The sequence below is a fragment of the Limanda limanda genome, chromosome 6 (genome assembly GCF_963576545.1).
Source record: "Limanda limanda chromosome 6, fLimLim1.1, whole genome shotgun sequence".
Classification (NCBI taxonomy): Eukaryota; Metazoa; Chordata; class Actinopteri; order Pleuronectiformes; family Pleuronectidae; genus Limanda; species Limanda limanda.
Window position 1 is genome coordinate 28,688,113 of NC_083641.1, and position 26,702 is coordinate 28,714,814.

The 26,702-nt window shown below is 44.8% G+C and overlaps 3 protein-coding genes across 3 annotated transcripts; all 3 read left to right on the top strand.

Annotated features, from left to right (window-relative positions):
* Window positions 1-903: 903 nt before the first annotated feature.
* LOC133003208 (solute carrier family 35 member F2-like) lies at window positions 904-4,591 on the top strand. The gene is made up of 8 exons (XM_061072856.1): window positions 904-1,013; window positions 1,480-1,655; window positions 1,907-2,034; window positions 2,131-2,290; window positions 2,682-2,838; window positions 2,918-2,970; window positions 3,145-3,299; window positions 4,199-4,591. The coding sequence occupies exons 1-8, from the start codon at window positions 904-906 to the stop codon at window positions 4,589-4,591; spliced, it is 1,332 nt and encodes a 443-aa protein (XP_060928839.1).
* Window positions 4,592-5,267: 676 nt separating this feature from the next.
* Window positions 5,268-15,217, top strand: LOC133003207 (flotillin-2). The gene is made up of 11 exons (XM_061072855.1): window positions 5,268-5,469; window positions 7,648-7,729; window positions 9,184-9,274; window positions 9,562-9,685; window positions 10,228-10,346; window positions 10,985-11,098; window positions 11,183-11,302; window positions 11,534-11,748; window positions 12,394-12,577; window positions 13,095-13,244; window positions 13,538-15,217. Exons 1-11 carry the CDS (start codon window positions 5,421-5,423, stop codon window positions 13,574-13,576), a joined length of 1,287 nt encoding a protein of 428 aa, XP_060928838.1. The 5' UTR covers window positions 5,268-5,420; the 3' UTR covers window positions 13,577-15,217.
* A 734-nt stretch (window positions 15,218-15,951) lies between these two features.
* Window positions 15,952-25,483, top strand: LOC133003651 (protein FAM222B-like). The gene is made up of 3 exons (XM_061073439.1): window positions 15,952-16,045; window positions 21,658-21,785; window positions 22,846-25,483. Exons 2-3 carry the CDS (start codon window positions 21,704-21,706, stop codon window positions 24,966-24,968), a joined length of 2,205 nt encoding a protein of 734 aa, XP_060929422.1. The 5' UTR covers window positions 15,952-16,045; window positions 21,658-21,703; the 3' UTR covers window positions 24,969-25,483.
* Window positions 25,484-26,702: the final 1,219 nt, after the last annotated feature.

A 26,702-nucleotide genomic window follows, 5' to 3' on the forward strand; every position in this document is an offset into this window, starting at 1 on the left:
CTGATAAATTACTGTGTATGATTTACGACTGTTAATACTGGTTAACTGGGCGCTGGTTTCAACAGTTTTTCTTAGCTTTCAGTCGTTTCGTACTGTGGTTCCCAATGCTCAGCATTTTTTATTTAATTTTTTCATTTTTATTCTCTTGTCTACCTCACTCTGACCGGCCTGCTGCTGTAAAGGCAGCTTAAACTTATCTTATCTCAACTCAACTAGGGGGTCACGCCCCTCAAGTCGGTCTCCAGACGACTCTAAATGGGCCCTTTAGTTTAATGGGAGAGGAAAAAGAATTTAAATAAAAGTTCTGCTACAAAAACTTCAATCCCCTTCACAAAGGTGCCATGTTGAGTTCAAAGTTCAAAGCGTTTATTGTCATAAGCACATTCCTGTACAATGGAATTCTTTCTTTGCCTTCCACAATGAATACCATGCTTTTCAGACTTAAATACATTAAACTTGAATTAAACTTAACTTAATTATATCAACTTTGAACAGGTACTTAATTTGTTTCCATAGTTTCAAGTTCCATAGAAAAAACAATGATGAAGCACTATTCCCCCAGCATGTGTTGTTATCTCATCAGAAGTGACAGTGAAAGCAAGAGGAAGCACATTGATTACATCTTCACATATCTTTCATCATCAGCTTTCATCTTATCTTTATCATTCACACACACACACACAGACACACACACACACACACACACACACACACACACACACACACACACACACACACACACACACACACACACACACACACACACACACACACACATCCTTACAGATAAGTTAAAGACCAATCTTTGCCCTTTCAGTCAGTTAATCATTCAGCTCCAGCTCCATGAAGGTCGGCAAGTTAAAAGCGTGGAGCCGAGGATTCCTCCATCACTGTTGTGGCGACATGGCTCCTGAACAGTCCGGGGATGAATTCAGCTTCTCGAGAAACAAGAACCAGAGCACTGGACTCATGATGAGGATCCGTAAATTTAACCCCAAAGAAGTTTTCACCTGGTGAGTGAAGAGAAGCATGTGGAGTGTATACATGCACCTCTGCTGGCTGGGTCCCTCAGCACGTCAGAAATAAACTGTGTTATTAACATCTATAGGTACAGATTCCTGCTGTTGGCTAATTATAAATTGTTAAAACCCATAACCTTTTATTACTGAAGTAACAATTTAACAATATGTATACCACAAAGTTTGGGCTATGCAGGGTGTTACACCAGAGGACTTTCTTCAAGCTAAATCAGTATAAATCAGTCCTTGTGCTAAGCTAAGCTAACCAGATGCTGGATGCAGCTTTACTGTAAATACACAAGAAGGGTCTCAATCTGAACATCCAACTCTTGGCTTAACACGCTTATTCCACAAAATGTCAAGACTCACCATTGACATGGTCTGAAGAATGTTTAAAATGGATGATGATTGAAAAGTATACGTATGGCTCTTTGAGATCACTCACTTTCTTCTCTCCCAGGAAACTGGCCAAGACCTGGGCCATGGGTCAGGGCCTGGCTGTGCTCATCTGTGGGACGGCCATCTGCTCCCAGTACCTGGCCACAAACTTCCAGGTGAACACACCCATGCTGCAGAGCTTCTTGAACTACATCTTGCTGTGTGTCACCTACACAACTATGCTGCTCTGCAGAAGAGGTAACCCCATCAATCAGGGTCCAAACACCGGAGATAACACAGAGTAATCATGTTGGAATTACAGCAGAACTACTGAATGTCAATAGTTTTGCATCATTTGAGTTTATGTGCTAAATTTCTGGCTATACAAAATGTGATATAAACATGTAAGTGCAGTTAATGGTGATTAATCTGTGTCAGACTGCAGGAGTGGTTGTGAAGCAGACAATACTCAGTACTGAAGTTCAGGGCTGTTCCCCTTTAAAACGCAGGGGATGGCAATATTTTACAGATCCTGAAGAAACGAGGGTGGAAGTACCTTCTGCTTGGGCTGGTCGACGTGGAGGCCAACTACGCTGTGGTGAAAGCATACCAGTACACCACCATCACCAGCGTCCAGGTGGGTGCAGGCAGCGCTTCATAGCTGAAGTGTGTGACTCACGGGAAAGATAACAGTTCTCTTCATTTTTGTTCTTGGATGTGTTCCTGTCTCCAGCTGCTGGACTGCTTCGTGGTGCCGGTCCTGATGGTCCTGTCCTGGTGGATTCTGAAGATACGCTACAAGATGGTTCACTTTGTGGCTGTCTGCATCTGTCTCCTCGGGGTGGGGGCCATGGTGGGGGCTGACCTGCTGGCTGGACGAGACCAGGGCTCCAGTAAGAACGTCCTTTATGTGTTATCCCCAAAAATTGCTTTCAGCTGTTTAATGAATACAACCCGGAGCAATCACATTAACCAATTTTATAGCTCTCCTCCTCAGAGGAAGAATTAGAGGATTTAAACTAGAATGACACTTAATTTAATCCCTCTGGACCAAATTGTACAAACTCAAGGATGTCAGTTCCCTACGTAAACCTGGATTGTTTCATCATTAATGAATTATTCCCTGGGGAATTTGTGAAAATGTACAATCTCGTCATGTTGAGAAAAGGGGTAAAAAGTCCCTTTTTTGGATCATTCAAGTATCAAGAAAACCTTTTGTGTAGTTTTTGTGTAACCCTGCAAACAGACAAACAGACACTGAAGTGATGATGTTTCTTTCCTCAGCCTCGAACATCCTGTTAGGTGACGGCCTGGTGCTGCTCAGTGCAATGCTGTACGCCATCTCCAACGTGTCTCAGGAATACACAGTGAAGAACCTGAGCAGAGTGGAATTCCTTGGCATGCTCGGCCTGTTCGGCACAATCATCAGCACCGTGCAGATGTAAGTGTTGGTGCTGTGATCGGTCTCAGAGCTCATTTAACTCTATGGTTAATCTGGTGTTCTGTTTCTCTTAATGCAGGGTGATCCTGGAGCGTAATGAAGTTGCTAACATTCAGTGGAGCTGGGAAGTTGGTCAGTGCAAGTTATTGATTTTAATAAACCTATGTAGAAGTAGATATTGAGTGTTGTGATCTCAGCTTTTCTCTAAAAAAGAAAACGTAATCAGTCATTTTCCTTGTAGTGGAAGTGATCTATGACTTTTTAAAGTGTTGCTGTTAAATGAGGGTTGTCTCTTTCTCTTCTCAGTGCTCCTGTTCTCGGCTTTTGCTCTGTGTATGTACACTCTGTACAGCTGCATGCCCTTAGTGATGAAGCTGAGCAGCGCCACCTCCATCAACCTCTCCCTGCTCACCACCGACCTGTTCAGCCTCTTCTCTGGGATCTTCCTCTTCCAGTACAACGTGAGCAGACACACACACACACACAAACACACACATCCTACCAACGTTGCCAAAAGATACAGTACCCCACTGTTTAGGGATGCGTTTTTAGCCTTTATGCTGTTACTAATGACAAGAAGGTAATATTTTCACCCCTGAAATTTGGTGAATCTAATTCCACTAGAGCAGCATTTTTTGGGATCTTCACCATGACCATTTTCCCGTCAAGGTCCCTGAATAACAAATGTTAAAGACAGTAATAAAATGAAATTCCTGGATCCTGGATGCATCAGAGCCAAAGGTCCCATCCTTTCACCAAGTTTGGTGAAAATCCTCTCTGTCGTTTTTTGTGTAATCCTGCTGACACACAAACAAAGAAACGAACAAAGCACCAATGGACAGGGTGGAAACATAACCTCGTCTCAGGACTTATCCTTTGACATTCAGGTTCCTCTCTCACGCACACGCTCCTGCAGCAGTGCACGGGACTCAGTGTCTGGGTCACGGAGACCTGCTGAGTGTTGCTATAGCGACACAGCATCGTTAATGAATACAGATGAGGGTTAAAGTGTAACCTCAGTGTCATGTGTTTTAACCAAGGCTCATTCATTTACAGTTTATAAACTTGTGAGCTCTTTTCACAGTTTACAATGTGCTGGATCTGAAAAGGTCAAAATGTAGACTGCTACTTTGAAAAATCAGTTAGGTTTAATAAGATATTAGATGAATAAAAATGTCAACTCAAAAATACTGATTATTACAGACTTAACAGCCCAACTCATCACGTAAAATAATTCAATTACTTTCCAACACCATATCGTCCAGCTGCTATAGTCAAAGGTTGCTTATATATTATAATTATTGCATTACATGAATTTCCTACGTTATATTAAGTTAAACCTGTCTTTGCCCTGCGTCAGTTCTCTGGACTCTACCTGGTCTCACTGGTGGTCATCCTCATCGGCTTCATCACCTACAACGCTGTGCCAACCCCTGCCGCCCCCTCAGAGGAGGAGGAAGAGGAGAGATCCAGAGCCGCCACCGACCTCACCACCTCCTCTTCCAGCTGTGAGCAAGGATGCTACTACAACGCTGCAGCTTCTCAGAGTGAAACCACCAAGCAGGAAGTGTCCGTGAGGATCCCCGCCGAGGAGGTAGAGGATGATGAAGAGGAGCAGAAGGCTGATGTAGGGAAAAAGGACAGAAGGAAGGAAGAGAAGAATAGGAGGAGGAAGAAGAAGAGACATTCAGAGCCATCACAGAACCATAGAGGAGGGAATGATTTTGCTGTTGGATGCAGCACTAAAATGTGAACAATAGCACAACAACATATATCCATATATATATTTGAAACACGTATTTATTCAGTTTTGTTTGTTGTTGTGATACTGAAGCAATAAATTATAAAACTAAATGCATCCTTGTCATTTTACTGTTATTTACTCAGTTATAAGTTTATATATATTAGCAGCTCCTCATATTTTTATTTCTTTTAACTATTGATTTATTTAAATGGCTTATTCTATTTTCAGTTCTAGTTTTCTATTCATTAGTTGGTTTATTTTTTACAGCTCTTTGTCTTAGTTCATTTATTTGCTTGTTTATTTAAGCAGTCCCTTCCTATCTGTTTTTTAAGTTTGTTTATTTCGGCAGCTCCTTGTGTTTTTTTTAAATTTTTTTATTTATTTGTTGCCTCTTTAATTTTCAATCAGCCTATTTATTAGATTGCTTACTTTAGCAACTCTGTCTTTAATTTCTTTTTTTTCAGGTATTCTTCTTTTATTTGATTTATTTATTAGATCATTTATTACAGTACACCTCTTTTTATTTTTATATTTATTTGCCTTATTTATTTAGCGTCCTCCTCCGATTACAACTGATGAATGAAATGTTGTTTTCTGTATCTATCAGTTGTTTGCTTGTTTGTTTGTTGTGGTCCCCGGTGTTGCCTCGTGACGTCAGCGCCGTCGTGAGGAGGGGCGTGGCTGTGGTCGCTCGGTCACACTCGGTCTAAAGACTTTGTGGCTTTGAATCCTTTGGTCGTCATCAACACAAGCCTCGATACGCGCTTTACAAACCTCATCCTGGATTACTCGACACACGCTTCGAATCCTCGACACAGGAGGACCCGTCACTAGCACCATGGGGAACTGTCTGACCGTGGGACCGAACGAGGCTCTGGTTGTCTCCGGTAGGTGCTCCGCGTCCCTCCCCGTCCCTCCGACTCCACGGAGCGGCTAACTACTAGCTGCTGCCCGGGGCTACCAGGCTAGCTGGCTAGGTGGCTAGCCGTTAGCTAGCTGGCTAGGTGGCTAACCGTTAGCTAGCAGGTGTTTGTAGCAGTCGCACTTGTGGTTTTCTCGCACAGATCCGGAGACTCTGGTGATGCAACTGAATTCTGACGATAAACACGTATTTTAAACCCGTAATAAGGGCGTGAATGGCGGGATAGCTTCATGCAGCTAGCACCGTTAAGTCTCCCAGCGGACGAGCTCCAGAGAATTAACGGCTCAGACGTGTTATCTGTAAAGCTCCCCGGGATCTGAGGTTAGGGTCAATGTGGATCTAATGAAGGAAGAACCGGGAGCAGCGGATCTGGACCAGGTCTGGACCAGGTCTGGAGCCAGAGACCTTCAGGGTTCTGAGGCTGTCAGTGCACCACCCGGGCCCGCAGGATGCGACAGAGGGGCGGGGAGGATCTGCTCCTCGGCCCCGGATCAGGCTCCTCATCCTCCAGGAATCGTCCTGTGTACAAATACTTTAATGTACCTGAAGTACGAGAGTAGAACTACACACTTCTCTCATGGGACTGACAGATTATCATGTGTACCGTTATTTACTTTATCACATGAAATATGTGACCTTTCTTTTCTCTGTGAGCCTGAAACTCTGAGCTGAAGAGATATTTCCTTTCAGAAGCTGTATACAATAACGCAGTAGTAATAATAAATAATTTAATAAATATAGCACCTCTAAGGCCTACGCAGTTGGTCTAGGTTTTTTTTATCATTAGCAATTTAACATAAAGTCAATAATGATGTTGCATTCTGGTATGTCACATAATGGATGTACATCATATTTATACTCTGCTCATAAAGAAGCGTTTTAAACGACAACCATCACAATTGTATTTGTCCATATTGCCAAAAATAATAGAAAAGAAAATGACGGGTTTCACCTTTATTTATGTGTATATTTAATTATTTATACTTAAAATTCTAAAATAGCTCCACCTGTTTAAAACGTACATTTGTATGGAGAATATGTTCAGTATATTACTGTAGAAACATAAACATTGTTTCAGACGAGTCACGTTAATCAGCTTTTTTATTATTATACTTCAGCCTTCTGGTGTTTCTTTTAAAGAATATTCAACCGGACAATTACAGGTTTGCCCAGCAACGTACAATGCAATTGAGATAATAACAGTAATTACAGTAATAATAATAATAGTGTCCTGTAAGGATGTTATGTTCTCTCCTGTGTCTTGGTCTGTTTACTCTAAAAGAACTGAGTCGATTGTCACCTCACCTGACGGAGGGATGTGGTCTGGTCACATTCCTCCACCCGACTGCACATTCTACAGTTTGATGTTGATCCGGTTATATTTACATATCCAGGATTTATGTAAAAAATCAGACATATTTAGAGTGTTAAGATTTATGACTTTGTACACTACTATGCACAATAATATTCAACACTTTACATCTATATTTATATCATGGTCAGTTATAATGGTTACATTGCAATATTTATATTTTCCTTTATACTATCTTGTAGTATTATTTATATTATGGTCACTTACTTTTAATTATTTTTTCTGTATCATGGTCACTACTGTTGCAATATTACTTATAATACTTTTGTTTTCATTACAATAACACTTACATCACTCCACTTTCTCCCCAGTACCTGCTTTTGCACAGTGTCTGTTTTGCAGGTTGTTTTTTGTTTTTTGTTTTTGTTTTCTGTATATTTTTACTCTCATTATGTGTAGTTTAGTAGTGTATATATTTTGATCTTTCTTTTTTATTGTTGCTTCGGCACTGTTATTTAAATTCTGTTTTTCTCTTTTTTGCTGTAACAAGTGAATTTCCCCGTTGTGTGGATAAATAAAGAAATCTAATCTAATCTAAGTTTGGAGCTCAGATACGAGCTTGACAGATACGTGTGGGATTGTGTGGAGGTTTGCTTTTAACTGCACGCCATGTTTGATTTATGGAGCGTAAACAATAATCATGAAGCGCTTTCAAAAGACGGATAGCTCACAGGACAGGAGACACATTAAGTTCAATTGGATGTATTCAGATGACATTATATGTATTGTCTTTGTTCCTATTAAAGATGAATCCTTGTCTCCTCCCCGCAGGTGCTTGTTGTGGCGCTGATGTTAAAACCTACGTGGTGGGCGGCTGGTCCTGGGCCTGGTGGCTCATCTCAGACACTCAGAGGTGACAACACTGGATCCGCACTTTCATTTTACATTTACAGCTTTTTATTTGCTGGTTTCAAGGCTTTTCTGCCGGCAAGTCCAACTCAACACAAATATGTGGATAATGAATGGATGAAAATGAAGGAGGTTTTTTATTTTAAACAGACCACAACTTAAATGTTCTATAGCTGTGTTGAATTTCCACTGGGAAGTCAGTCCCATTATCTGCAGGCAGTCTTTTTTTTGTTTTCAGTTTATGTTTCATACACTGATGGTGGGTTGGATTTAAAAAGACAAGTAATGTTTTGCAGCCAGTAGTTGTAGTAGACTGGTAAAGCTCCACTCGCAGATCAATCCTTTATCCCAGCATCTTTATTTTCCACTGCTCTGTTTATCTGCTCTGTCACGATTGACATTGTGAAATATTCCGTGACTTCATTTCCTGAGTACAGTTCTGTTGTACTTACTGGTCACACCAGATTATTCTCTTCATCCATTTCTTGACTGGAAACGACTCACTTAGACTGGTGAATCGACCCAGCTCCTCCACTCTGAGCAGACCTCAGCCGGACTGACCTCTGACCTGTGGCAGGTTTATGAAACCCAGCTCAGGGCTCAGTCCGGCTCAAACAAGAGCTTGTTGAATGATTTAACAGTTTAACACACACACCTCCGTGACGTGTGAATTTGAAGCGTTGACACCTGACCTCCTTTGGCAAATTAAAAAATCCATTCATAACATTTACCTCTTAAATCAAGACATTACATGATATCACAATAAAGCAAGATCCGTACCCATACAGTGTCTCTATTAATCAGAGATCCCTAATTTAGTTACTTTACTATTTTATAAGAATTGTAAAAAAAAAAAATCTAATTGTATTGCCATTAATTATACCAACTCCATATTCACATTTTGTCGTATGCTTTTGAAATTCTTACCATGACTGACTGAAAGTGGATCACCTTTTAAAAACTGAAATGTTTTTTGGAGTCATTGTCTCACGACACAGAACGAGGGCACGATTATACATATGTGAATTTGAAGTGAATATCCAAGGTCAAAGTTCACCAACGTGGTGGTTCTCCTGGCCACAGGAAACAAATGTCTTCCTGCTCACACAGATGGGAACTGAACGGGAGGAGAAGGTTTGCCACTGAAACATTTGTGGAAGTGTGGTGTGTGACCGCGCCCTTTAACTGGGACCAATTTGTAAAGATATTTTAGATCTTTTTATATAGATCTTTGTAAATATGTAATAGATATTCTTTAATCAACTTAAACATCATTTTTAGAATATAACAAAACCGAAAAAGTTAAATTCACATATACAGTCAAACTTATATCCGGCAAATTCTCAGCATCTTGACATTACACAGTATTTAACGTGTACAGATTTTAATTTGTGATTCCGCAGCTTCCCTTACTTTATGTTGGTCTCTTGTTAAACATTCTTCTGTTCCCTCCTGTAGAATAACCCTGGAGATCATGACCCTGCAGCCGCGATGTGAGGATGTGGAGACGGCAGAGGGCGTCGCCATCACGGTCACAGGCGTGGCTCAGGTGAGAGCTCATCACAGCGTCTGGACTTCTTAAAATGATGACAGAAATATCAAAGACTGTCCATAAACAAAAGTCTTTATTCAGATGTTTGTTTGTGTTGTTTTCTTTACTCAAGTTGTAAGTTTTGTTACGAGATGTCTGCACCTTGTTCAACAACTGGAAATGTTTCTGTATTAGTGATAATGAAATGTCACTAATACAGAAGCACTTCAGTGAAGTACCTGTGTCATTGTCTTGTTAATGTTAATCAACTCTATAATGAGCTGACGTCCCTGTGTCTTCTTCAGGTGAAGGTCATGACGGAGCACGACCTGCTGGCTGTGGCTTGTGAGCAGTTTCTGGGTAAATCAGTGGTAGAAATTAAAGCTGTGGTTCTTCAGACCCTGGAAGGACATCTCCGCTCCATTCTCGGTACGGACAATCATTTCATTTTAACTGTGTTAAAATTAAGACACCCTAAATTTGTTTTCTAACATCCCAATTTCAATTTACTTGAATGATTTGATAAGATGATTTTTTTAAGGATTTCACACTTCTCTTATTTGATTACCTTCCTGATTTCCTGAACGTGACGTCTTCAGATTTTGTCCTGAGACCAACCAAAAGTCAAAAAGCGAAATATATCAGATTTACAAATATATAAAACAGAGAAAAGAAGCAAACAAAGAAGCTGGAAAGATTGAAATTTTCCCCAGAAAATCTGATTTTAACTGATTATCAAAGGTTATCAATATTCTTCAACCAACTGTCAATGTTATTTTCACAAGAAAATCGATGACTCTTTGACATTTGTGCCATTTTATTTTAAGGATTTCACACTTCTCAAGAGATTAAGATAATTCTGCTGCCTTTTTTAAATCCAAGAAATAACAGAATTACACAAAACTGAAGAGCAGAACTGTTGATTCTGGTTTGTGTTAGTGAATTTTAATAACAGAGCTTTGTCTTTACAGGCACCTTGACTGTGGAGCAGATCTATCAGGACCGGGACCAGTTTGCTAAACTGGTGAGGGAGGTGGCATCTCCTGACGTGGGCAGGATGGGCATAGAGATCCTCAGCTTTACCATTAAGGTCAGTAAGGCCACCCAGTGCGATGATTCACATCTGAGAGTCTGAACAAGCTTCATGTGTTTGTTCCAAAGCTTCTTTCGATCTGATTAGTTTTGGTTTCTCATTGTAATTTAGGCACCGAAGAATTTTGTCTGACATACGTGCGTCCTGTCGTAGCCCATTACTGAACATGTTTATTTGGTGCGTAGGCTGCGTTTCACTGACTTCTCTCCAGAGAATCCGTCTCCGCTGAGTTTCATGAGTCTAATAACTGACTCTCAGGAGACTCGCCCTGTTCAGCTCAGTGTTGTTGATTTGAGCTAATTGAGGAGTGGTGCAGATACAGCAGCCGACCATAGCACTTTGCTGGAAGCTCAGTCCATTTCTACCACATCAATTATTCCGGGTCGAGATGGTTTCTGTGAATCATCAGGATCAGTTCGCTCATTAGTCATTTGTGGGTTGTTGTTATGGTGGTTTGTTGTTTTTCATCTTTCTAGTTCAAAACAGCAAAATAGTGAGCGCTTGTCTGATGATGTAGATTTTATTTGTAATTAGTATCACGTTCTCCTGCTGATGTTCCTTATGTTACCTTAGACCTGGTGACTGATCGGACTGTCACCACTTGTTCGGTTTGACGTAGTTCTCTGTGTTCACAGGATGTGTTTGATAAAGTGGATTATCTGAGCTCCCTTGGAAAGACCCAGACTGCAGCTGTCCAGAGGGATGCAGACATCGGCGTGGCTGAGGCAGAGAGGGATGCTGGGATACGGGTAAGGATGCATAAGCAGGCGTGAGACTCTGAGAAGTTGATGCTTCTGAACACAACCACCTGAACACCTCTCTGCTTCTCGTAGGAAGCAGAATGTAGGAAGGAGATGATGGAAGTCAAATTCCAGGCCGACACCAAGATGGCCGATTCCAAACGAGAACTGGACCTGCAGAAGGCTTCATTCAACCAGGAGGTCAACACGAAGGTGAGGTTTTAATTTGCACTAATGCATGACTGAATGTATAGAGTGATCAGTCAATTGTAGAAATGTTGTTTACGGGCATGTTGTCATCATCTACAACACATCATGAATATTTTCATTTCATGGTTAAATGCATAAGATAAACTGTGTTCCTACTATGTTTCAAACACAAGGTCTGTTTCCTCAGGTGTGTGTATTTAGTAAATGTGATGGTTTGTGTCCTGATGTCTTTAGAAAGCAGATGCCGAGCTGGCATACGAGCTGCAGGCAGCCAGGGAGCAGCAGAAGATCCGTCTGGAGGAGATTGAGATCCAAGTTGTGCATAGGAAGAAGCAGATCACCATCGAAGAGAAGGAGATCGATCGAAAAGACAAGGAACTCATCGCCACTGTCAAGAGGCCCGCTGAGGCCGAAGCCTACAAAATGCAGCAGCTGGCTGAGGGACACAAGTGAGTGACAATGCATCATTTAACAGGGACTTCAGTAGGTTTAATGTTTCATCACGTGACAGGTGAAAGATCAGAGAGAACCAACACAAACAGTCCTCTTGAGACACAGTGCTCTAAAGAGGTTACACAACAAGCTCGACTCTGATTGTGAGCAGTAAACAAATTGGCGTTTCGTGAAGCATCTGTGGATCGTGGACAGTCAGGGTTTACACCAGTGAAAGGAATGAGCCACTGAGAGAAACATTAATGTGATGTGTCTCTGCTGCAGTGGAAGTGTCTCACTCTTTCTCTCTGTTTACACCTCAGTACATGTTGCCTCTCCACAGGGAGTCCAGGAGCCGTAGAGCAGCACCATCACTGCACTTCTGGTGTCTATTGTCTAAAGGACAAACTCGCAGTTTGAATTGTTAAGCGTCACATATCCGTTTGTTGTGCTTCTTTAATTACGTTGTTGTGCTTTGGCCAAAATTTTCCAGCAGCTGTATGTTCTGTGTCGGGTGTCGGGTGGTGTTCATTACACGGTTGTCAAGCAGAAAGAGACTGTGGAAATGTTGTATAACTAGAGGTCATGTGAAGCCAAAAGAAATTTAGTTTTTGACAATGAGAAGGATCTGCAGTTGTTTACCTGTGTTTGCCCTGCGACAGGATGGCAAAGGTGCTGATAGCTCAGGCAAAGGCGGAGGAGATCAGGAAGATCGGTGAGGCGGAGGCGTCCTCGATCGGAGCAATCGGCTCAGCCGAGGCCGAGAAGATGAGACTGAAGGCCGAGGCCTACAAGCAGTACGGAGACGCAGCTAAGATTGCGCTGGTCCTCGAGGCGCTGCCTAAGGTAACACAACAAAACAACTACACTACACATGTTTACTTCTCAAAGATTGAACTCTTACATGTGTTCGTTAAATATGAAGCTTCTGCTCTGAGACAGACAGAGCAGCAGAAGGACTTGAAACCGAGGCAACAGTCTAATTGTGTCTTAATCTAATGATCCATTCATCGTTGTTCAATGTGTTTGTTAAATCAGCTTCTCACAACACAAGCACAGTTAACGCTGCTTCATTCGCTCAATGCGACTCTGGGTTGCAGTTTACATAAATGCAGTAATATTTCTCTATAGAAGCTTTTTTGTAATATTCAGGCTTAGAACCCAGATTGAATACAGAAGATATTGAACATTTTCATTTCCAGCTAGATTTTGAGTGAACGTTGAAGAGATATGACATCACTCTGTCTCCTCCTGTTTTCGACACAATCACTTCCTCTTGACGATTCACACGTCACCAGACTTTGACTGAGTGCTTCACATGAACAGGATCCTTGCAGTAAACACTTGAACTGTGGCTTTGCAGATTGCGTCCAAGATTGCGGCACCTTTGGCCAAGACCAATGAGATCGTCATCCTGAGCGGGGAGGGCGGCCGTGTGACGGGCGAGGTGAACCGCCTTTTGGCTGAACTTCCTGTGTCTGTCAACGCTCTCACTGGAGTGGATTTGTCAAAGGTAAGTTATAAAGATGGAAACAGTGACATGCCCCTTTGAGTGGCCTTGGTCATTAGGGTTAAAATGACATTATTTTAAGGTCAATTAAAGAACAGGCCATAAAACATAGGACTTGGCTGAAAGACAGAGTCGCTGGAACAGCCTTGGGGGGGTGACGTGAGAGACATTGAATGGACAAATAAAAATATGGGTCATGAAAGCTTTCCAGCCCAGTTATGGAACATTCGTGGGTTTTTGTTTCAGAGCCTCGGAGTCTCGATGCCACGATGAATAACGTGTCCTTGTTTCTACAGATTCCGCTGCTGCAGAAGATGATGAGCACTCAACCTTGAAGGCCGACGTCACATGACTCCAGTGTCTGTTGTATGCACTCTCATAGACTGCCTTTAACACTTGAAAGATTTTGTTGTTTTATACGTATACAGTATACTGTGTACAAGGTGAATTTTGGAAACCTCTGGTGCCTTACTTTATACAGGACCAGAACATTCTGCATGCACTGCTGCTCACTCAAAGAATTTTTATTTCATTTTAATATGGGAATATTTTGTGTTCTTTTTTTGTGCAATTTTCTTTGATTTTGTATTCTTTTCTATCTTTGGGCTTGGCCGTGGACCACCAGCTGACCCAGGTTACATTTATATGATGTGACCTGACAGCTGATGTTAACACAGATCCCACGGTGTTCGTACATCAGGGCTCAGCTTTCTTGGACGACAAGACCTCTGTTGTCACCTTTTACCCTCCGTACATTGCAGGCCGTTGTGTTGATTTATATACCTCTGTCTTTAATGTTGGACACATCTGCATTCCCGAAACAATCTGAATTTTTTTCCTGTTGATTGTAGAACTTTGTTTGTGTTGAAGGTCAAATGTTATTCAGGTTGTGTTATGTCTCAGTGATTGATTTAAAAAAAAATGTGACAAAGGTGCTCACAATCGTAAAAGAACCTCCTTTGATCGTGCAGATGTTACTGTAGTTCTTTCTCTCTGCAGAGTCTGTTTCTCTGCAAACAAACAACGTCAGACGTCACACAAGTTGATTTTTATTTATATGCTGACAGAAAAACAGGTATCAGATTCTGATCTTGTGCTGAATTGGTTGTCATTGTGGTCCTTTATTGTTTAGTGCAGGCTTTGATGTAAAATGGTTGTAGTTCTGGTTTTGATTGAAAAAACACTGGTTGGTGTTTTGATAAAAAAGCGAGGGAATAGAAACGACTGGAGACGTGTTAAATTACTTTATATTGTGGTAAAAAGCTGAATGTGAATAGAATCTGAAAATGGAAGTCTAAACAACAAAGCCAAATAGAATAGACTGTCCATTTTTATTGTTCCAATAAATCAAGGATGTGGGAAACAACATAGTTTATCTGACGTTGATGTTTAATTTAACACAAAAAATATGTGTAAATGCTAAGCCATGTTCCAGTTTTGACGTCTCACACAAACACACTTTTCGTGTTTATATGGTTGTGTACATGTGTGCAGCAGTACACAGGATGTGACTTATTATTTGTTGTCACACACATGGTTATCTCCACTGAGCCTGAACGCTCCCGACACGTAGTTTAAAACAAACTTATGTTTCAAGGAGAGGAAGCAACAGGTTTGTTGTAGTTTTATTTACGAGCAAACTACCACAGAATTAACACAGGACTGTTATTATTGCTGTTGATAGTTTTTTTTATCGCTCATCCTCAGTTGATGTTTATCATTCATTGCTGATTTAGTGACTTGACTGATGCTCTGACCACATTGCTTTGTCTTGGAACTTTAGACGTGTTCAGTGTATAAACTTGACTGTTTTTGTAAAATGATTTGTGTTCTATTTCTAATGTTATTTATAACATGTACACTGTGTCTGAAATAGCCATGAGTTCCTGTATGCTCTTGCTGCATGTCATCTGTCTGTACTCAGAAAAAATAGTTCACTGTTAAATTTCATTTTAATAAATCAAAATGCCATCATATATTTCATTCTTGCCATTTCCTATTGCACATAAATGTCCTTTAAGGACACATTTCATGGTTCTGCTTCTTAGTTTTGGTTCAAAAGATAAAAATGTCTGGCTGATGTACAACAACAGATAAGTGGTGAAAAGCTGTATTAAGCATATGAAAGAATATGAATAGTATTTAATTTAGAGACACAAATACATCCTCAAGTGTCAGTTTTATATACGTTGTTTCATGATTTTTCTCATACTTCAAACAACCAGTTTCATTATAAAGAAATTCACTTTTAAAAAGCTAAACACTCTGTTGAAAGAAACTCAGATCAGATCGTTGATGGTTGGTTTATGAGGACATGCACCCCCACCTCTCTCATACAGTAAATGACATGATCTCCATGTTCTTTTTGGTGATTTTGCATCTGTTTGTAGTTGAACTGCTTTTCTTTGTGCACATTTTAAATCTCATTGCAGTTGTTTTCAGTAGTTGTATAAGACAACAAATTAAATAATACATAACTTATTATACTGGCAAAAGAATACAAGAATAAAGATATTAATGGTTTAAGTATGAGACATGAGGTGAAATGGTTTCCTCTCAGGGACCCGGAAACCAGGACCTGATTTAAATGTCCCACTGGTTTGGGATTATTGAGCAGGCGTCCACCGCTGACGCCTAAATGCAGGAGTGGGGTCCTGGCTGTGTGCGCATGCGCGGTGAGTGCAGCTGCCGTCGCCAGCCAGCAGCAGAGGACCGCGGCACCGGGACGGGTCTCTGCGTTTCACCGACAGAACCACGTTCGATCCCCGCAGAATGAAGTTCCGCTCCTCACAGATTCAAGAGGAGTAAGTATCCTCCTCTTCGCTTCCGGTGCCGCCGCCATTCCGGCTCCGAGGGGAGCTACAGTAGCTTAGCAGCCGGCCTCCGCTCCCCCAGCACAAAGAAGCTCCGGGTTTACTGTGGAGCTTGACCCGAGCTAACGAGCTCCACGACGCGGTTCACCCGGGTCGTGTCGTGTGAACCCGGGTCCCGAGGCCCCGCGGGCGGCCCGGGTCGTGTTGGGTCCTGGTTCCGTCCCGCAGGTCGGTTCCGTCCCGGTGTTCAGCCGAGTGAGGCTCGGTGGGCTGCGGCTGCTGGACCGATGCTAACCCGAGCAGCTACAGACTGGAACATCCCCTCTGGGTTAGGATCACATCCCCTCTGGGTTAGGATCACATCCCCTCTGGGTTGTGGATCACATACCCTTTGGATTAGGATCACATCCCCTCTGGGTTGTGGATCACATCCCCTCTGGATCAGGATCACATCCCCTCTGGGTTAGGATCACATCCCCTCTGGGTTAGGATCACATCTCCTCTGGGTTAGGATCACATCCCCTCTGGGTTAGGATCACATCCCCTCTGGATTGTGGATCACATCCCCTCTGGGTTAGGATCACATCCCCTCTGGATTGTGGATCACATCTCCTCTGGGTTAGGATCACATCCCCTCTGGATTGTGGGTCACATTCTCTGGATTAGGATCACATCCCCTCTGGGTTAGGATCACATCCCCTCTGGATTAGGATCACATCCCCTCTGGGTTAGGATCACATCCCCTCTTGGTTGTGGATCACATCCCCTCTGGGTTAGGATCACATCCCCTCTGGGTTAGGATCACATCCCCTCTGGATTGTGGATCACATCCCCTCTGGGTTAGGATCACATCCCCTCTGGATTAGGATCACATCCCCTCTGGATTGTGGATCACATCCCCTCTGGGTTAGGATCACATCCCCTCTGGGTTAGGATCACATCCCCTCTGGATTAAGATCACATCCCCTCTGGGTTGTGGATCACATCCCCTCTGGATTAGGATCACATCCCCTCTGGGTTTGGATCACATCCCCTCTGGATTAGGATCACATCCCCTCTGGGTTAGGATCACATCCCCTCTGGATTCTGGATCACATCCCCTCTGGATTCTGGATCACATCCCCTCTGGGTTAGGATCACATCCCCGCTGGGTTAGGATCACATCCCCTCTGGGTTAGGATCACATCCCCTCTGGGTTAGGATCACATCCCCTCTGGGTTAGGATCACATCCCCTCTGGATTGTGGATCACATCCCCTCTGGGTTAGGATCACATCCCATCTGGGTTAGGATCACATCCTCTCTGGATTAGGATCACATCCCCTCTGGTTTAGGATCACATCCCCTCTGGTTTAGGATCACATCCCCTCTGGATTGTGGATCACATCCTCTCTGGATTAGGATCACATCCCCTCTGGGTTAGGATCACATCCCCTCTGGATTCTGGATCACATCCCCTCTGGGTTAGGATCACATCCCCTCTGGATTAGGATCACATCCCCTCTGGATTGTGGATCACATCCCCTCTGGATTAGGATCACATCCCCTCTGGATTGTGGATCACATCCCTTCTGGATTGTGGAACACATCCCCTCTGGGCTAGGATCACATCCCCTCTGGGTTAGGATCACATCCCCTCTGGGTTAGGATCACATCCCCTCTGGGTTAGGATCACATCCCCTCTGGATTGTGGATCACATCACCTCTAGATTGTGGATCACATCCCCTCTGGATTAGAATCACATCCCCTCTAGATTTTGGATCACATCCCCTCTGGATTAGGATCACATCCCCTCTGGTATAGGATCACATCCCCTCTAGATTGTGGATCACATCACCTCTAGATTGTGGATCACATCCCCTCTGGATTGTGCATCACATCCCCTGTGGATTGTGGAACCCCTCCCCTCTGGATTAGGATCGCATCCCCTCTGGGTTAGGATCACATCCCCTCTGGATTGTGGATCACATCCCCTCTGGGCTAGGATCACATCCCCTCTGGGTTAGGATCACATCCCCTCTGGATTGTGGATCACATCACCTCTGGATTGTGGATCACATCCCCTCTGGATTAGGATCACATCCCCTCCAGATTTCGGATCACATCGCCTCTGGATTAGGATCACATCCCCTCTGGTTTAGGATCACATCCCCTCTAGATTGTGAATCACATCACCTCTAGATTGTGGATCACATCCCCCCTGGATTGTGCATCACATCCCCTGTGGATTGTGGAACCCCTCCCCTCTGGGTTAGGATCACATCCCCTCTGGATTAGGATCGCATCCCCTCTGGGTTAGGATCACATCCCCTCTGGATTAGGATCACATCACCTCTGGGTTAGGATCACATCACCTCTGGATTGTGGATCACATCCCCTCTGGATTAGGATCACATCCCCTCTAGATTGTGGATCACATCCCGTCTGGGTTAGGATCACATCCCCTCTGGGCTAGGATCACATCCCCTCTGGATTGTGGAACCCCTCCCCTCTTGATTGTGGATCACATCCCCTCTGGATTGTGGAACCCCTCCCCTCTTGATTGTGGATCACATCCCCTCTGGATTGTGGAACCCCTCCCCTCTTGATTGTGGATCACATCCCCTCTGGATTGTGGAACCCCTCCCCTCTTGATTGTGGATCACATCCCCTCTGGATTGTGGAACCCCTCCCCTCTTGATTGTGGATCACATCCCCTCTGGATTGTGGAACCCCTCCCCTCTGGATTAGGATCACATCCCCTCTGGGCTAGGATCACATCCCCTCTGGATTAGGATCACATCCCCTCTGGGTTAGGATCACATCCCCTCTGGATTAGGATCACATCCCCTCTGGGCTAGGATCACATCCCCTCTGGGCTAGGATCACATCCCCTCTGGATTAGGATCACATCCCCTCTGGGCTAGGATCACATCCCCTCTGGATTAGGATCACATCCCCTCTGGATTAGGATCACATCCTCTCTGGATTAGGATCAAATCCCCTCTGGATTGTGGATCACATCCCCTCTGGATCAGGATCAAATCCCCTTTATATAAAGTAGCTTTAATAATCTGAACTGGGACGAGCCTGCAAATGTAAACAGGAGTTATTACAAAGAACCTCAGCACTTCCTGTCGAGTTCATGTTTTTATCTCATTTAAAACACGAGAACAAATGGATTTCAAACTATATTCCAATTAAATAATTCCAATTTAATGATTTTTTTATGTTTTACAAATCTAATGCATGAATGAATTGTGGCCACTGTGTAAGTGAAGGAATGTAACCCGGTATTTCGTATTTCATGTAGTTTCCTCAGCCATGTTCCTGTGTGGGTGGCGGACTGGTGCACTTACTGGTGGGTCTTGGTACTAGGGCTGAACGATTAATTGCATTTGCGATAAAGTTGCGATATGACACAACGCGATTTCCTAATCGCAACGTGCGCGATTATCACGTGCGAACGAGAGGTAGGGCACCGGGCCGCCGAGACCCTTGCGTACGGAGGTTGGTCGGGCTGCCTTGGTCGACCGAAAAAAAAATCGCATATTAAATCGCAATCGCAATATTTGGGGGAAAAAATCGCAATTAGATTATTTTCCCAAATCGTTCAAGTGTACTTGGTACTGGTGCACTTTCTGGGAGCTGTTGGTACTGGTGCACTTACTGGGAGCTGTTGGTACTGGTGCACTTACTGGGAGCTGTTGGTACTGGTGCACTTACTGGGAGCTGTTGGTACTGGTGCACTTACTTGGAGCTGTTGGTTCTGGTGCACTTACTGGGAGATGTTGGTAGTGGTGCACTTACTGGTGGGTGTTGGTACTGGTGCACTTACTGGGAGATGTTGGTACTTGTGCACTTACTGGGAGATGTTGGTAGTGGTGCACTTACTGGGAGCTGTTGGTACTGGTGCACTTACTGGGAGCTGTTGGTTCTGGTGCACTTACTGGGAGATGTTGGTACTGGTGCACTTACTGGGAGATGTTGGTACTGGTGCACTTACTGGGAGATGTTGGTACTGGTGCACTTACTGGGAGATGTTGGTACTGGTGCACTTACTGGGAGCTGTTGGTACTGGTGCACTTACTGGGAGCTGTTGGTAATGGTGCCCTTACTGGGAGATGTTGGTACTGGTGCACTTACTGGGAGCTGTTGGTAGTGGTGCACTTACTGGGAGCTGTTGGTACTGGTGCACTTACTGGGAGCTGTTGGTAGTGGTGCACTTACTGGGAGATGTTGGTAGTGGTGCACTTACTGGGAGCTGTTGGTACTGGTGCACTTACTGGGAGCTGTTGGTACTGGTGCACTTACTGGGAGCTGTTGGTACTGGTGCACTTACTGGGAGCTGTTGGTAGTGGTGCACTTACTGGGAGCTGTTGGTACTAGTGCACTTACTGGGAGCTGTTGGTACTGGTGCACTTACTGGGAGCTGTTGGTACTGGTGCACTTACTGGGAGGTACTGGTGCACTTACTTGGAGCTGTTGGTTCTGGTGCACTTACTGGGAGCTGTTGGTACTGGTGCACTTACTGGGAGATGTTGGTAGTGGTGCACTTACTGGGAGCTGTTGGTAGTGGTGCACTTACTGGGAGCTGTTGGTACTGGTGCACTTACTGGGAGATGTTGGTACTGGTGCACTTACTGGGAGATGTTGGTACTGGTGCACTTACTGGGAGCTGTTGGTACTGGTGCACTTACTGGGAGATGTTGGTACTGGTGCACTTACTGGGAGATGTTGGTAGTGGTGCACTTACTGGGAGCTGTTGGTACTGGTGCACTTACTGGGAGCTGTTGGTACTGGTGCACTTACTGGGAGGGTATCGGACTGGTGCACTTACTGGGAGCTGTTGGTACTGGTGCACTTACTGGGAGCTGTTGGTACTGGTGCACTTACTGGGAGCTGTTGGTACTGGTGCACTTACTGGGAGCTGTTGGTACTGGTGCACTTACTGGGAGCTGTTGGTACTGGTGCACTTACTGGGAGCTGTTGGTACTGGTGCACTTACTGGGGGGTGTTGGTACCGGTGCACTTACTGGGAGCTGTTGGTACTGGTGCACTTACTGGGAGCTGTTGGTACCGGTGCACTTACTGGGGGGTGTTGGACTGGTGCACTTACTGGGAGCCGGCTGCTGGGAACCTGCTGTTTGTAGCTGCGAAGTCCTATCAGAGGAACTAGTGAAGTCATGAGAACATTTAATTTGTTAATTAAAAACCATTGAATGAGGACATTTGTCTTATGTGATGGGAAACAGAATGTCTTGTTATTATAAGACTAGAAACCTGTGACCGGTGTGAGGTAGAGAGATGTGAAGTGGTCTGAGCTGTTAGACTTGTTTTAATTAAATGGGGCAGTTCAGCCTTTTCAGTTTAAAAGACTTTGTCCCGGTAGAGGAAGGATGACCCATCGAATCCTGTTGTGTTTATTTCTATAAGACGGCTCATGTGCGTTTAATTTAATCTACTATTGTGATGCGTTTATGTTCTGTTTTAATGAAAGAACAAACTGCCTTTTCCTTCACGTAAATGTCCGTTTATTAAAGGCGGCCATTTGCAGTCGCACTGTCCCGGGTGTCAAAGGTCATCTCTCACCAGGTCAGTTGACACTCTTCTCTGTTTCCCAGCATGGTGGTGAGAGGGTGTCCCATGCTGCAGTAGTGGAACAGTGACATGCTGGCCTGTCTGCCGGCATCAGGTGACCCCACCGCCAGACTTCTCTCCCGCACGCAGATGAACACTGGACTTCAGAAATGTAAGTACCGTCGTCCATCGTGTTGGTTTCTCTTACTTTTCTGTGTGATTTAGCTTCAGGGTTCAGAGCGTGTCGTTCTCTCATATTTAATATTTAACACCACTGTACTCTCTATAACAAGGTTGGCTGGCCAGCCCTGTCTGAAAAAAGGGATGGTCATTGGAAGATTTATATTTACAAAACAATCATTGGGCTAATGCCAGTATATCTCTCCTCTCTCATCAGCTGGAATTTCTTATGCCCACAATACTCGCTCCCAGAGCTGGCTTTCAATGTATGTACCTCGTGTTAAGACCAACTTGGGGAAGACAGCTTTCTATTATAAAGCCCCCTACATCTGGAATGAGGTCCAAAAATCTTTAAAGTTGCGCTCATTTGTTTCATTGACAGAGTTTTCGAGTCTGGTCTTATGTACAGCTGACTTCTCCTGCAGTGACTGTAACTGCTAGTTGACTTTGCCATAGTATTTTATTGACGAATTGTTTTATACCTTGTATTACTGTGTATATATATATGCATATTTATTTCATTCCTATTTATTCAATGTATTAACTTTTAATGTATCAACTTTTTTATTGTACCCTCGGCACCATTGTAAATGAGGGTCTTATCCCTCAATGTGTCTTCCGAGGCTTAAATAAATATTCAATCAATCAATCAAATATAATATTTTATCATTCATCCAAAATGCAGCTTGAAACTTTGTTGTTCAGTGTAAATAATGTAGATTTGCAGTAAGCGTATACAGCATTAAATTGATGAAAAACAAACTCCACCTGTCGGGTTAAATTACAGCTTTAAAATGGAGGATGAACACTTCAGGTGGTATTTCTCTTGTCGAGACACTGTTTATTCCACAGCTGTAATGACTACACAACTCTGAACAGTTGAAACTAGACTGTTGCTCACACTGAAGTCAGTTTATTACACACGTATGCATTTCAGTACATTTCACTATATAAGACTGTGTATAGAAATGTTTCGGTACATAGATGTCGTCCTTTTCAACGCGTTGTGCTCTGTTATAATTCCTGTTTTCTGACCTGTGAACTCGTTGCAGGGGAAACTACACAGAAGATGAGATCTGCCAGCTATCCAACCCCAGCAGAGTTGGATGCCTTTGCTAAGAAGATCGCCAACAACCCTCTGACCATCCAGATCTTCCCCAACAGTGTGAAAGTGCCTCAGAGGAAACACATCCGACGCACAGTCAACGGGCTGGACACGTCCTCGTCCAGCCAGCGCCACAGTCCCTACCCGTCTCAGGTCAGCGCCAGCAGGGGCCTGCTCGCCGTCCTCCGAGCGCCGGCCAAAGGCGTCATCAAAGAGTCTGACGGGAGCCGCGCCCGGCAGCTTGGTAAGAGCAACATGAACCCTCACAGCGGGCCGTACGCCACTCAAAGCACTTTAAACCATCATCCCCAGCCTGCGCCGCATCCACAGGGCCAGGCCGCCCACAAGCAGGGGATGGTTCACCCACAGGTGCTGCAGCAGCAGCAGCAACAACAACAACAACAACAACAGCGGCAGCAGCCGCCGCAACAACAACAACAACAACAACAGCAGCAAAGTATGACTCACCCAATGACTCTCCAGCAGCCTCACCCGGGGGCTCTGCAGCAGAGGAGCATGGCTCACGCTCAGGCTCTGCAGCGGCAGCAGAGTTTGTCCCAGGTTCAGACTTCACAGCAGCAGAGACTGACACACCCACACACCCAGGCTCCTCCTCCTCCTCCTCAGCAGCAGCAGCAGCAGCAGGGTCAGGGTCAGGGTCCGGGTCCGTCCGGCCCGGCAGTCGGACCACAGCAGCATCTTTCTCACCTGCAGACACTAAAGCACCAGGCTCCTCCTCCACAAGCTTTACTGACACAACAAGGAGGGACTCAGGATCTGCGCCACACATCTGATGGAGCTCAGCTCCCGAGTCTGCAGCACAGCCAGGGGCTGGCAGGCCCACAGCCTCCTCCCCAGCCGGGGGGTGCAGGCCCCCCAACCCTGCCTAATAGCCTCCAGCAGCCCCCCCCAGGGGCGTACGGGCCCCGGAAGCTCCCTGATGCAGACGCTCCACCAAATGTTACTGTATCTACCTCCACCATCCCACTGTCCATGGTGTCCGGCCTGCATCAGAACCGGCCCAGTGACATCAGCAGCATCGTTCACCAAATCAACCAGCTGTGCCAGGCCCGGGCCGGCATGGGCACCACCTCCGTCTGTGAGGGCCAGATAGCAAACCCCGGCACCATCAGCCGCAACCTGCTGATCAACGCCAGCTCCAGGGTGTCCTCTCACCACCCGGGCCTGGGCTCCGGGCCCAGCTGCCTCCTGGTGGGACCCCCAGACAAGGGGGCGGCTATGACCCCCAGTGCTGGGCTGCATTCACAGCCAAACATAGCTGCTACTAACAGTTTACCTGCCTTGCACAACGACCCGGAGAAGCTACAACTGCAGCAGCAGTATCAGCTTCAGCACCATTTACATCAGCAGAAACAACAACAACAACAACAGCAGCAGCAGCAACAACAACAACAACAGCAACAGCAACAACAACAACAACAGCAACAACAGCAGTTGCAGCAGCAGCATCTCCAGCAGATGCAGCAGCTGCAGCAGCAGCGCTCCTGGGCCCAGCACCAGCTGGCCCACATGCAGCAGCCTCCTGAGGGGGCCCATCCCTGTAAGACCCCAAGGATGGAGGGTCCAGCCGAGTGTTCTTTCCCCTCTCGGAACCTAAGCTATCCTCACAAGCTACCAAACACTACACAATCCTTTCCTCTGAAACACCCTGCTGAAAAACCACGGTCTTCATCCCCTGTGAACTGTGCAGTAGGTTCTATGCCTTACATTAATAGCCACTACATGCAGCCCCTGTGGGGGGGGCTTCCAGCCACAGCAGGGAACAATGGCTCTGGCCCTCAGGACCTCCCTGGGACCTACCAGGGGGGGCCGGCCGCTGCCTCCACAGAACGAATCCCAGGGGCTAAGTACCGGCCAGGGAAGGAGGGTCCGGGTGGGCCTTCCAAGCTGATGCAGAATGTGGATTACTTGGCAGGGGACTTCCAGATGCCCGGCTTCCAGGAGCAGAACTTGGATGTTATTGAGAAGATGCACAGGTCAGCAATGGGCCATGTTCAGGAGCCCAGCGGAGGAGGAGCTGTCCACACTCACCACCCAGGCTACCGCTAGCACGTGTGCTCCTCCCCTCCTGGTGTCTGGAGTCTCAGCTACTTTCAGCTTCTGTGGTTTATTCTTTACGATCTTGCAAGCGATCGATTAGTTTATTGCTCCGGAGCTTGATTTGCAGAGCCACCAGGTTGTGATGAAGTTTTCCTCAGGTCTTAAGCCATGTCGTACCTTTTGTTGCAGATGAAGGGTTTTTGAGATTGTTGAATAGAAAATCCCTCTTTTTCGTCACTGGCATGTATTTGCTGCTCTTTCTTCATGTGTATATATAACGTGTTCGGACACATTCGTTTGCAGCTGAGAATATTCTCACTATATAATCGTCACAGTGCTTCACCTCGTTTGACCACATGGAACAACTTTACTTTTTTTCCCCAACATTTGTGGCCTTACACCTGCCCAAGGCTAGGATGTCTGCGCGGAACGATTTTATTTGCAGTTTTTTTTATCCCCTCCACAGATCTGTGATCCATTTAAACAAGAAGGTTACATGTATATGCAATTAACAAGACTGTTGATAAGGCGTTTGTCCCAGGAGCCCCCCCCCCCCCCTGTAGTTGATGCAGACACTGGTGAAGAGCCACGTCGACTCCCATCAGGAATACATGGCGTCCGAATTGTGCTACGAGTGTTCCCGGTAGTTCTTGCTTTGTTCCAACGGCCAGACAAACATTCTCCATTCCTGAGATTTACGTAGTTTCTCAAGTAGACACTAGGTTTCTCTGTCGTTTAAAAAAAGAAAGTTTAAAGTGCCCTCTTGTGTGTAACATGTCAAGATTTGCTTTTGAAGTAGTTATTATTTTATTAAATGTTTCATTTTATTTCTGTAGATGGTCCAACTTGAACAGTTGAATGACTTTTAAATGTTATGGTTAACATTTGGCAGAAGGAGCAGAGACTCCTCTAGCCCCTATTTGTTCTTACGCTAATGTGAAACCGAATAACAGCCCATTGTTCTAGAACTGGTTTACGTGTCGGTGTGTGAAAATCACGTCAACAGAAAACATCAGGCGGAGGAAAATGCTTTATTACCCTGTTTCAACATATTTCCTCACCACTTTACTACTGTAACGCGAGTGGACTGATGTGGACTGTCTCTGTATCTGCTCATCACTGGCCTTACCCTGTGTCCTACGTCTGCTACCTATAAAGAACCAGAACTTTCACTGCAGGTTGTTCTGCTAGAAGTTTCTAGCACAAAGCTCCGGATCTAGTTCCTCTCGTCCGGTTTCTTGGGGTCGATGTTGTTTGGGTATATGTTCATCAAGCCTTCTGGAAAAAGCCTTAAATGTCACAGTGATAATCCTCCACTTCAAACTTTACTGACTTGTTTTGCTTCGAGCCCGACTTTAGGCTAAATCCACATTACTACATTTTAGTTTGAAAAGTCCGAGACTGGACAGGATGTTAGGAAATGACGTAGACGCTCACAACCACTTGTTTGGGTCTTTTCTGTCGTGATGTAGCCTTTGCTGATTTGTCAGGGTCCTGTCACATGACCCCTTCAGGAAGAAAACCACCGAGTCTCGGCTGCCAGTGCAGAACACAACACAGATCATCACTTGACCCTGTGTTGTCTTTGCTAACAGCTGCTGTTCAGTTAGATTCTGCATTTTACAAAGACCCACCTGTGAACGTGTAGGAGACGAGATGTGACTGGTTTGTTTCCTGGTTGCAGTCGAGCTCTTTCTGCAGCTGAAGCTTGTGTTCGAGGATTAAATCTGAGACGGAGCCAAA

What these genes read in the sequence shown, in the direction of transcription:
- LOC133003208 (XM_061072856.1), top strand. Translation starts at nt 904, where the DNA reads ATGGCTCCTGAACAGTCCGGGGATGAATTCAGCTTCTCGAGAAACAAG. An exon ending in TATGCTGCTCTGCAGAAGAG is followed by an intron (nt 1,656 to 1,906) that starts GTAACCCCATCA and finishes TTTAAAACGCAG; the next exon opens with GGGATGGCAATATTTTACAG. An exon ending in TCTTCCTCTTCCAGTACAAC is followed by an intron (nt 3,300 to 4,198) that starts GTGAGCAGACAC and finishes GCCCTGCGTCAG; the next exon opens with TTCTCTGGACTCTACCTGGT.
- LOC133003207 (XM_061072855.1), top strand. Translation starts at nt 5,421, where the DNA reads ATGGGGAACTGTCTGACCGTGGGACCGAACGAGGCTCTGGTTGTCTCC. An exon ending in ACATCTCCGCTCCATTCTCG is followed by an intron (nt 9,686 to 10,227) that starts GTACGGACAATC and finishes TTGTCTTTACAG; the next exon opens with GCACCTTGACTGTGGAGCAG. An exon ending in TCCTCAGCTTTACCATTAAG is followed by an intron (nt 10,347 to 10,984) that starts GTCAGTAAGGCC and finishes CTGTGTTCACAG; the next exon opens with GATGTGTTTGATAAAGTGGA.
- LOC133003651 (XM_061073439.1), top strand. Translation starts at nt 21,704, where the DNA reads ATGCTGGCCTGTCTGCCGGCATCAGGTGACCCCACCGCCAGACTTCTC. An exon ending in GAACACTGGACTTCAGAAAT is followed by an intron (nt 21,786 to 22,845) that starts GTAAGTACCGTC and finishes AACTCGTTGCAG; the next exon opens with GGGAAACTACACAGAAGATG.